We start from the raw sequence: 12,241 nt of genomic DNA on the forward strand, positions 1-12,241 counted from the left end.
AGGGGAGTGATTGAGAGGAGACTTGTTTCCCATAATGCCTTTTGGCGCGTGTGTCTATTAACGCTCAAACCTTCAGAATTAGCGCATTACTTTAAAAGATATGTGCGATATTTTCACTTTGTAAAAATGACAGAGTTGCCGTTAATGATGATAAACAGTCCGGAATTGTTTTCATTTATAAATGAACCCATGATTGAAAAGTGCTTTGCTTTTCATGTCTCCTGCCACACACCTATGTCGTTGCATGTGGAAAGCAAATTACACTTTTTTGCAGCAGCAGCCGGCAGCAGGCCCATCCCCTTCTGCTGGGGGAGGGCTGAGCTCCTCACAGCTGTCTGACTGTTGCAAAACACACACATACAGGAACTAACATGTATGGTTTTAGGGTTTACAGATGTTTTTGACCGTTAATCTTTACTCACTATGCCAGCAAAACAATGTTAGCGGAACAAAATTTAGTGGTAGCTAATTGGTCCGCTGATGGTTTTCTAAGTTAGCTGAAAAGCTAATCTGCTAACAAAAAAAAAAGTTAACTTTGCTAATTAGCGGTTAGCGGATTAGTGAAACTGCCAACCACTGGTCAGGTGCGTTTTACAGAGTGATGAGGCCAGCTATGATGTGCACCTGCCCTACTGAATCAGCGGTGGCGATATCAAGAAGAAACACTGTTTTGATAAATGATCACTGTCAGCACACTGGTAACATTTTCATCTCAGCTGTCTACCATGACAGATCTTCTTTTTTGAGGTTTTTATAATGGGAACAGACTGCTTTATGCCATGCATCCATGTTCCTGTGTGCAGCAGCTGGCTTGACATTGTGCTACTAACTTGTCTCCTTGTTAATTGTAGTCTGTTAGTGTCTCTCTCTCTCTCTCTCTCTCTGCTTTTCTGCAGATCAGCATCACAGAAGATGGGGCTACTGCTAACTTCACACGGAGTTTTGCAATGAAGTCTGGGTATTACCTCTGTTACAGCAAGGTAAAGGAGTTCAAATAAAACAGACACAGACATGTCTGCCACATTTCTATATGTAATATAGAAATGTGTCAGGAAGGGCATCCTGTGTAAAACTTGTGCCAAATCAACATGCAGGTCCACCTTGGATCTGCTGTGACAACCACGAATGGAAAAACAAGGGAGCAGCCGAAAGGACTTACTTACTGTTAAAGGTGTCATATTGGATAAATCCAGTTTTTAGCCACCATTTAAATTTTTCTTCTGTTTGAGGTTTCACATTAAACTTGTGTAAAGTCAGTGGTGGGCACAGCTAACTGAAATGTTAGCTTCAATAACCATTAAACCACTAACTGAAAAGTTAACTTTTTATCATGCTAAACCAATAAACCATTAAAAAAAAGTTAGCAGATGTTAACTCTAACTTTTAGTATTGGCTCGGTACACTGTCGGCTACTAATAAGCCAGTTTGGGGTTTAAAGGACATGTCGCACCAAAATCATAACAATTTAGATTTAGGCTGTTAGTTACCATCCGATGATCCACCAGTATTACTTTGCACTTTCATGACCAGTTTCAAAGTATACAGCATTTGCAGCAAACAGCTACAAAGAGGTCCGGAGACAAAGCACTCGTGAGTACTCGGGTGTTTCCGACAAGTGACATCGCTACTAGAAGCATCCCAGTGTGCGCTTCAATGGAATGTAGCTACTAACGTTAAGAACGGAGGCACAGATTAATTCCAGAGTTTATGTAAGTGTGATGTCGTGTTATGATGACTTGTTTTTAAAGGAGACCTGCATTGAAAAAAATGCATTTATGTAAGTGTGATGTCGAGTTATGATGACTTGTTTTTAAAGGAGACCTGCATTGAAAAAAATGCAGTCAGATTTTTTGAAGAAAAAATGACTTACATTTACACATAAGATCCTTCTGAATGTAGTAAAGTAAATCTGCAAGCCCAGATCTGTCATTCAACGGAGAAATCTTCATTTGAAAATGACAAATTTACAGCTAACATTTAGCCCTCCGCAAATTGTCCCTCTCATCATGGACGCTGCCGAGACGTCACGGAAAAGACCCTCTCCCAGCATGCATTGCGCCAGTTTTAATTTGTGGATTTACGTCAGTTTGCATCTGCACCTTTTTCTTGTCTTATACGGAAGGATCTACTTCATATATAAAACTTCATATTGTCTTGCGGCACGTTTGGTGAGTATACATTTCTTTTATTTGTGCTTGAAAATTATTTTGGGGAACTTTTTCATACACCCGTTTGAGTGGTGTCGCAATGAAAATCTACTGTCTTTCGCCTCCGGTACCATCGCGGGATATGGAGGCGAGACCCGCAAAGAATCCCAGTCATTAAAAATATATAAACCTCTCTCAGCGTCCATGGAGCTCTGGGGCTCCGATTTCCGAGACGTGCGGTGCTGTGGATTTTGCAGCAAGAAGTCTGTCCTTGCAGCAACAGGTGTACCGGCCGCGTCGCATTAAAACAGCTAGCGTAATCTCAGGACTTGTGCCAAGTGTGCTGCAGCTCCATTCAGTAGACAGAGAGGTGATGCCGGCTGCAAAGCAGACACTGGCGGTGTGAGTGGCCCGTGTCGGTGGTTAACAAGCTCGTTAACGAGCCCGCAGACTTAATAAGCGCAGCGGAGGCAGAGAGCAGGAGAGGAAGAACGGCGCCTGCTGTCGATGTCGTTGCTGATCTGAGCACACAGATCTGTATCTCACATTCATTGCAGCTTACTTTTGGATGTTGAAACCAGGGCGTGTATGAGTAACATTACTAACAGATAAAATCAATTTCAATGCGGGATAGGACTGAAGGCGGGAGCACGTCGTCTTGTCCCTGACGTCATGGAAATGATACGACTGTACAAACTGTTTTCACAGAGGACTAAATTTTAGCTGCAAATTTGTCATTTTTAAACGAAGGTTTCTCTGCTGAATTACAAATTTGGGCTTACAGATTTACTTTACTGCATTCACAAGGGTCTTTATAAATACATATCAGCTATTTCTTTCTGAAATCTGACCACATTTATTTCAGTGCAGGTCTACTTTAAGTGAACACTGTTCATTTTCATGCAATCACAGTAAAAGCTGCAGCTCTGTGAAGGTTTCTGTGCACCTGCATGGCCATGAGCCATAAACTCATCCTGTCAATAACCATCAGGTTCAGCTTTGTGCATAATTATGGGTGTTATCAATAAAATAAAAAAATGCATCTGCTGCCAGGGGAAAACCATATTGGAGACATTCCTTTTCACAGCGAGCTGAGAGGACCAACAAGCAGCAACAGCACACACACACGCATACACAAACTCCAGCTCCTCAAAGCAAAAAAAGCTTGCCACAAAACACAAAAGGGGTAAAATCCTGAACATGTCAGACTCACCGTGTTATATTGTTTTCCAAATGTAAACTCCACACGAACAAAGAAGTGTAACAAATCCATCTCTGTGTCCAGGCAGTCTGTTAAAACAGTGTCAGATGTTCTGACATCGATGTCCACAGCTTCAGTAAACCATCATCCACACAAACAGTGCATCACCACACTTTAGGTTCCAAAATCCGACACTCTGGAAAAAGTTAAGAGTTTCGGGGTGAAACGTGTCGTCTCCTCTCTGTAAATTCGAGTCATCACTTTCGACCAGCAGCTCAGAAGCTTTATTTTCAGACGGAGCAGGTTTGTTTCCCTCTGTCTGTCATTCATTGGGATGTTTCTGTTTTGCTAATAAGGACATCACACGCTGAAAAATGCAGAGGATTGCTGAGTGAGACGTTTTCCGGAAATGCACCTGCCAACGCTCAGAGTGAGGGGAATAAAATACATCAGGGATCACTGCTGATGCTCTCAAATGACGCATGTGCAGTAAAGGTGCAGTGAAGGCAGGGAGAGTGCTCAGAAGGGGGGAGGGCTGAGCTCCTCACAGTGGCCTGTATGGTGTCTGATCAGTGACAAAACCCCATTCGTGTAAAAAAATGTGTTCACACGTAGATATTAACTGTGCGCAAATAATCATTCCGTGCATGCAAATTATCACTCTGGGTGCACAAAGGTGCTGCACGTGAGGACCAGCACTCCCCATGCCTGCTCAAAGTTGATTTCTGCTCGCACACAGAGAGTTCCTGCTCGCTAGCTTGAAACTTACGGCACTATGGGGGCGGGATTATGGCACTATGGGGGACAGAACCAGGTCGGCATTGGCTCTGCTGTGACTGGCCATCTCTGGAGAGCAAGGTTTGATTGACAGCCGTTCTCTCTGGCGCGAACGTCAGTCGGACACAACGGCGTTAAGCGATTATCACCTTGTTTCTGCTTAAAACTTCACTCCAGTCATCAACAATCATTTCCGAATAAATTCAGCATTATTTCATAACGAATTACAGAAAGTTCTAAAAATCACCTCCTGACACCAGAGTGTCTGCAGACTGACTCTGTACACCCAAACCGATCAAAGGGAATAATGTGATTATTAACCATCAGATGACAAATTAAAACCTCTTAAATCACATGCAAACCATGACACCTCCACCTCCCTGAAGGAGACAACAGTGTCTCCTTAAAAAAAATTTAATCAATGGCAAAGCGCTGTACACAAATAAGAACAAGCAAGTTAAAATACATATTAAAAAAAATAAACAAACCACAGTTCAAACAATAGTAAGAACCAACATCTCAAGCTGAGTTAAAAGCCAAAGAGAAGAAATGTGTTTTAAGAGAGGATTTAAAAGCAGAGAGAGAATCAGCCTGCCTGATGTGCAAAGGAAGATCATTCCACAGTTTTGGGGCAGTGACTGAAAATGCGCGGTCACCTCTTCGCTTCGCTTTCCTCTTTGACTTTGGGATAAGTAACAGTGACAGATCAGCTGACCTGAGCGTGAAGGGACATATAAATGGAGCAGGTCAGATAGATATGGTGGGGCAAAGCCACAAACACATTTAAAAACAAATAAAAGAATTTTAAAATCAATTCTAAAACAAAGTGGGAGCCAATGAAGTGAGGCCAAAATTGGTGTAAAGTGTTCGCATTTTTTAACACCAACTAAAAGTTGAGCAGCAGCATTTTGCACCATCTGTAGTTGGGTAAGCAGTGTCTGATTCAACCCAACATAAAGTGCATTGCAGTAGTCCAGACGAATAGTGATAAAAGCATGAATTAAAATCTCAAAATGATGCCGTGAAAGAAATCGCTTCACCTTGGCCAGTTGTCTAAGTTGATAAAAGCTGGACTTGGCTACTGACTGAATCTGAGTATCAAATTTAAGATCACTGTCCAGTTTTACACATAGGATTGTTGGTGTCTGTGTCAGATGCTGACTTACAGGATTTTTTTTATTATTTATTTATGCCTTTGGCATACCATCTCAGTGGAGTTGAAAGGAGCCTTTCAGTGTTAACTGGGGGAGTTTAGCAAACTTACTGCATTACCCATTTCAGAATTACAGGCATTTACAGCTGATTGCAGTTTCTCCAATCATAGCCGCAGACATTTAGCTTGGGACTCCGTCGAAGGCAGTCGCATCTCCTCCACTCTCCCTTATCTCTGCTCTCTGCTTTAACCTTCAAGTCCCTACTTCACCAGACTGTGAATTCCTCAAATTATATTGGATACTGTTTCTATTGGACTTCTATTGGATTAACCATGGAATTGATCAGCTGGTCTCTGAACGCTATTGACACCATCTTTTCTACAAAGTCAGGACCGGGGGATCCTACCTGCCCAGATGGAATGCATCCTGTGGGCTATGTTCTCGACTCCTGGGGGCCTTGGCGTATTGCATGCTTGGCGCCTTTCTCCGTTGAGGACGTCAAGGATTTATCCATATTTGGTCTTATGGTAGCAGGGCTGGTACTTTCTGGCTTATGTGCTGCCCTGATCTATCGGAAAATTGGCAAGACGGCGGCATCAAGAATCACGGCCCCTCGCTTGTCCGTCATGATTAACAAGGTGGGCAAGGCATTGCATTCTCAGACTGCGATGACTCTTGACGCAAATTGGATGACATCTTGGAGCAGATGTGTGCCTTGCAGATGAAGTTGAAGATTTCAGAGGCCGGGGAATATTCTTAATTAATAATTGGCATTTGGTTGTTCAAGTGAAACTGTAAAAAGTGTTTTTCACTGCTCAAACCACAACACGGCATGCTTATCAAGCCTGAAGGACAAATTGCCCGACTGTTTTCCTCCAGAGGAATGTCTTCAGACCTTGGTGATTATTTGGCTCCTTTCTTATCTCAACCCACAAAGACAATAAACTGTCTTTCATAGGACTGAAGCATGCTCCACTCCCTCTCCCAACCCCCCTCCTACCCCCCCATCACACATGCCCCACTCCGGCTTCTGCTCACGTCACCCCCCTTCCCCTTCCCCCCAAGCTAGCAGCGGCGCGACTGCATTTGCAGTGGCTACCACACACTTAAATCGCCTCAATTTGGATAACGGACTGTTTCAAGTTTAGTGCACATAAACATTGTCAAATGTATATGTGTTGTCTTAAGTCTGATGTGTGCCATTATTACGGTAAACAAGTAATTAATTGCTGTTTGTCTGTGGTAATGTGAATGTGGACATAATCTCGTTGTTGTTGCACTTGTAATGACAGTGACAATAAATCTCGTCCATCCATCCATCCAGAAGCCTATACAGTTGTGCTGACAAGTTTACATATCCTGGCAGAATGTATTTATTTATTTATTGGGCATTTTTCTGAGAATATGAATAACACAAAAACATTTTTTTCACTCATGGTTAGTGGCTGTGTGAAGCCATTTATTGTCAAACAACTGTCTTTACTCTTTTTTAAATCATAATGACAACAGAAACTACCCAAATGGCCATGATTAAATGTTTACATACCCTTGTGATTTTGGCCTGATAACATGCACACAAGTTGACACAAACAGGTTTGAATGGCAACTAAAGGCAACCATCCTCACCTGTGGTCCATTTGCTTGTTGTGTGTGTGTGTGTGTGTGTGTGTGTGTGTGTGTGTGTGTGTGTGTGTGTGTGTGTGTGTGTGTGTGTGTGTGTGTGTGTGTGTGTGTGTGTGTGTGTGTGTGTGTGTGTGTGTGTGTGTGTGTGTGTGTGTGTGTGTGTAAAAGGTCAGTGAGTTGCTAGGCTCCTGACAGACCCTTGCATCTTTCATCCAGTGCTGCACTGGCGTTTCTGGTTTCCGAGTCATAGGGAAAGCAAAATAATTGTCAAAGAAAAGGTAATTGAACAGTACAAAACAAGAAAGGGATATAAAAAGATATCCAAGGGACTGAGAATGCCAATCAGCAGTGTTCAAACTCTAATTAAGAAGTAGGAAATGAGGGATTCTGTTGGAACCAAACCACGGTCAGGTAGAGCAACAAAAATTTCAGCAACTGCCAGGGAAATTGTCATGGATGCAAAGCAAAACCCACAAATAACTTCAGCTGAAATACAGGACTCTCTGAAAAAAGTGGTGCGGCTTTTTCAAGATGCACAATGAGGCATTTGAAGAAAAATGGGCTGCATGGTCAAGTTGCCACAAGAAAGCTATTACTATGCAAATGCCGCAAAGTATCCCGCTTACAATACACCAAACAGCACAGAGAACAAGGTCATTTGGAGTGATGAGACCAAAATTTAACTTTTTTGGCCTCAACCATAAACGATAGATTTGGAGAGGAGTCAGCAAGACCTATGATGAAAAGTACACCCTTCCTACTGTGAAGCACAGAGGTGGATCGCTGACATTTTGGGGACGTGTGAGTTACAAAGGCACAGGAAACTTTAGGATCAATGTAGCATGTTATCAGAAAATCTTGGAGGTAAATTTGCACTCATCAGCCTGGAAGCTGCACATGGGTCGCATTTGGATGTTCCAACATGACAACGATCCAAACCACAAGGCTAAGTTGACCTGTCATTGGCTACATCAGAATAAAGTGAAGGTTCCATTTTGGCCATCTCAGTCTCCTGACTTCAATATCATTAACAAAAATCAGTGTGCCCAATTTTTTTATTGGTTCTGAAAATTGAGGGACTGTGTATAAAATGGATGTAATTCCTAAATGGTTACTGTGATATTTTTGCTGCCTTCCATTCATGGGCTCATGTATCTCTTTCCATAGGACTTGTCAGGAGGGACGGTTGTGTCAGACATACAGGTCATATCAGAAAAAGATTCCATTCCTCATGGATTCTCCTATATTTCAGAGTACCTTGAATCCAGTGAGTACAGGTGTAAACGTTTTCCTGACTTTACCATTCCTTCAGTGCTATGGTAGATTGCAGGTCGGCTCTTTTTTTTTTTTTTATTTTATATGCTTACAGGGGCAACGGTTTCAAAAAAGAAACGAGTGTGTGTACGTCTCGTCCCAGTGGGCAGTGTGGACACAGCTGTGGTGGATGTCAAAGTGACACTCAAAAGCAAAATGATGCTGCAGCACTACACATGTGTGGGGTTGGTATCACTTAGTCAGATGGAAAAGCAAGCAAATAAAAATATTGTCCTCTTCCTGTCTTGTAAACCATGACATTAATGCTGTGTTAAATGCACTTGGTGTTGACAGATGAGTGTGTGTGTGCAGTGACGAGTTCATGCCAGAACACTGGACGTCTGTGTATAGACTTGAGGTCTGAAGTAATGATTTAAGACAGTGTTGGAGCGCCGCCTGCAGGCAGACTCTTTTCATGGTGTTGGGTGTTTTCCTGGCACTTTCAAGGAGAATTTCTGTAATAATGCTTCAACTGGCTGGTTTGCCATTTCCCCTAATCTCTCGACACACAGAGCAGGCTGAGGGGACTGACCCCACCTTCCTGCAGTGAGGGAGCTGACCACACCTCCTGCACAGAGCATGAAACTAGAGCAGAGGTCTCAAACTGATTCCAGAAAGGGCCAAGAGGGTGCAGGTTTTCTTTGCATCCACACACTCTACCAGGTGATTTCAGTGTTTAACTGATTCCATCTGCTCAAAGTGATGTTCATCAGTGAAATCACCTGGTGGAGTGTGTGGTTGCAAAGAAAACCTGCACCCTCTTGGCCCTTTCTGGAATTAGTTTGAGACCTCTGAGGGACACATTCTTTGAACATCAGCAGCAGTGCTACATGCAGAAATGTCAGTGACTTATGGAAACAAATATGCATATGTATATAATCATACTTTGCACAGCCAAACCTTGTATCCTGCGTTCAGTTCTGTGCATCGAACCGTCGCGTGTACCATACAGTTTAATACAAATGCATGTATTGTGGCACCCCTATTGCCTAATCAATTTTTCAAACTGACTGCACTCTGTGCTGTTTCTCATTGTAAATGAGAACTTACTCCAATCCAGATGTGACCTTTTTAATCATTTCTTGCTGTGAGCGCTTCTGTTGTCTTCTGATCAGGAGTACCTTAACTTGCATTATGTACCTTGGGCTTTGTTATGCACAAATTCTGACATAACGGTTCATGTGCTGGCAAAAACAAAATCTCCTATTGCAGTCATTCAACTTTTGCTCCATCCATAGCACTCCAGCAACAGTCAGTGTGTTGCAGCTGTGAAACCCACACAGAACCATGTGCACAGTTCTCTCTTTATTCCACCCATAGAATGCACGACAACCAGCTAACAGCCTGCTAAAGCACCATGGTCAAAACAAGACCCAAATGTCAGAAACAGGAGGCCACGTTTGTCTTTGGTTGCTTGTTGTAATGGCCAACACATGAGCATGTTTGAGCGCTACGCGTCCTGTGTGCACAGTCATGATGCCGCACACAGACTGTCTGTTTCTGATGTACCTGTTACACATGGAGACATTTATTCTTAAAGAAATAAGCACAACATAATGTTTAAAAAAGTTTGACATTTGTAGTATTTTTTTGTTTTTGTTTTGTTTTTGTGATTCTGTGCAGCCTCTGTGCTGGAAAAGCAGTCTGTCAAGTGGAATCAGTTAACGCCAATATTTCGAAGTCACAAAGGACAGACTATCAGAACCCACTAACTTTCCTTTTGGCCTCTATAAATTGTGTTACCTGTGCAATCCTCACCTATTTGCATGTTTCCTTCCACAATTTTGCACTCTTGGGTGGACATACTCCAAATTGCATATTCATAAAGGCAAATGCGCTAAATTGACAATATGCGCTATTTTGTGCATTTGATAGATGCAATCTGCATTCTGCAGTGTTAGTAACTCACCATGCAAGTGTATGTGTGAGTGCACCTTTTTACACACAAACCTTCAGTAAATGAGGTCCACTATATTTTTGGTTCTCAGCTTTTTCTGTAGATAGTTAATGGAACTTTGCATTGGACTTTATGATTCTGAGAGTGTCAAATAAAATTCAGTATCTTATTCTGTGTTCTTATTCTTTTATCATTAAATATCTCTCCAGGGACATCCATGGTTATGTGTTGTGGTGCAAAAAGGGTCGATTTTCTGGCCCTGTACCCCAAGCCAAACCTCGTAATGTCAGCCTGGACCTCAATAATTTCTCTTTGGACCTGCCGCCTGCTCCTCTGCCACTCAGACCCAGGTATGTTTTTTTTCATAGCTCCACCTTTTATCTCATGAAATCAATATTTTTCATCATTTTTGGCAGCACTCTGTTGGGTTATAATGCTTTTCCATTTTCATTTGAAGGAGGGGGTGGCTATTTAATATCCCTGTATGGGGTATTTAACATGATCTGACTTTGACTTGGAATAGTGTAATCTGTCCCAGACATCTGTGTACACAGATTACTATTTCTCCAAAGTCAAAAATTACTGATGGTCAAAATCAGACCATCACAACTTCAGAACTATAGCATAGCTTCTATCCTGGAGGCCTGGTGCTCTCGGTCCTAAATACTTTTTTTTTTTTTCTTTTTTTTGCCTCTCTGCAGCAACACTCCTCCCCTGCCACCTGGAAGAATAAGTCGCAGACGCGGTGTTCTCAATCCCACAAATAACACGAACAAACTTGCTGATGGCTCTGGAATCACAGGTACTCTGTCCTTCCTCAGGAATATTATTTTTTGACTGTCACTTTTTCTCACATTGACCTGTTCACTTATTTCCTGTGTTCACTTTCCTCAGCTCTAGATGGAGTTCCTTTTGCTCTTCACCCAAAGTTTGATATCCAGACAAATGACACAGTATGTTTTAAAGTATTATTTGTGAAATACAGCAAAAGTCTTTACATAAGAAAAAAATTTATAAAAAAAAACCCCAAAAGATTCATGTGGATGCTGGGTTTTCCTTCTTGACTTGTTTTCAAGGCAGTTATCTAGCTAGCAGCCCTACTCCAGCCCAGGACTCTCAGATTATCTGAGATGGGTCTTTTGACCATTCCTCAATCCAGACTGACACGGAGAAGTGATCGTGCTTTCTCCGTTTTGGCTCCTGGGGCCTCATTTATCAAACAATTGTATGTACAAATTTGTTCTTAAACCATGTGTACAATTATTTCTACACAAAATGTGGAATTTATCAGCTTGTATTTGCACTTAGGGACGTGTTTAAATATGCACACAGCACTGAGTGGTAGAACAAGCAAACTGCAACTAGAAAGCATTGCTGCCATCACAGCGTATATAAGATCATGTACATACATTGTGTCAAAACCTGTAAAAGATACCTGTGTGGACTAAACTGCAGCTTTTAACCTTTTCATTTAGATAAAATAAAAAACTTTTTTCATCAGCAAGCACCTTGACCTCCACCTGTGGTTTCCCTCTTGCAGTTTTATATTAAAAATAGGCCCACAATGTTTTTGCTGCTCAGTTTTCATTAAGAAATATTATATCTTAATAAAGACCAGCAACCCAGTAATGTCAAAGGAGCACGGAGTATTCTGGGGCAATTGTAACAATGGATAATTGTCTGTTTATTCTGTTAATTGGAAGATTTTATAGTTGTTGTGGTGAGCATGTTAAAGCTTCACAAAGCTTCTTAAAATTATGTCTAAAAGTGATTGCGATATCCAAATTAAGAAGCAACATGACACCGTGAGTCAACGGTTGTTAGAAATGATTGGGTACAAAACTACTGGTGGATGGGTCATTACCACCCAGTGGCTTATTTATTTATTTATTTATTGTATTTATTTATTTTTCTCTCTGTTGGCAGGGTTGGTGACCAAGTGGTTAGTACGCTTGGTTTCAGTACGGATGGTTCCCGGTTCAAATCCTACCCCTATCACGTTTCTCCATTAAATGTGGAGTTGGGTCAGGGGGGCATCCATAATAAAATCTGTGCCTAAATCAACACGCAGATCCTCACTGGGTCTGCTAGCCAAAGGGTCTTAATTTTTTGTCGGACTGCTGTGCCC

At 41.9% G+C, this 12,241-nt stretch overlaps 1 protein-coding gene across 1 annotated transcript in view; it reads left to right on the top strand.

The window, feature by feature from the left end:
• The window catches only part of mvb12a (multivesicular body subunit 12A), a 38,529-nt gene that overhangs the window by 19,792 nt on the left and 6,496 nt on the right, over window positions 1-12,241 (top strand). The window contains exons 3-8 of the mRNA XM_034188885.1: window positions 897-980; window positions 8,070-8,169; window positions 8,272-8,401; window positions 10,323-10,463; window positions 10,815-10,915; window positions 11,008-11,066. Coding sequence (XP_034044776.1) covers window positions 897-980; window positions 8,070-8,169; window positions 8,272-8,401; window positions 10,323-10,463; window positions 10,815-10,915; window positions 11,008-11,066 — 615 coding nt within the window. The remainder of the gene's footprint in view (window positions 1-896; window positions 981-8,069; window positions 8,170-8,271; window positions 8,402-10,322; window positions 10,464-10,814; window positions 10,916-11,007; window positions 11,067-12,241) is intronic.

Source organism: Thalassophryne amazonica, chromosome 15 (assembly GCF_902500255.1).
Source record: "Thalassophryne amazonica chromosome 15, fThaAma1.1, whole genome shotgun sequence".
Classification (NCBI taxonomy): Eukaryota; Metazoa; Chordata; class Actinopteri; order Batrachoidiformes; family Batrachoididae; genus Thalassophryne; species Thalassophryne amazonica.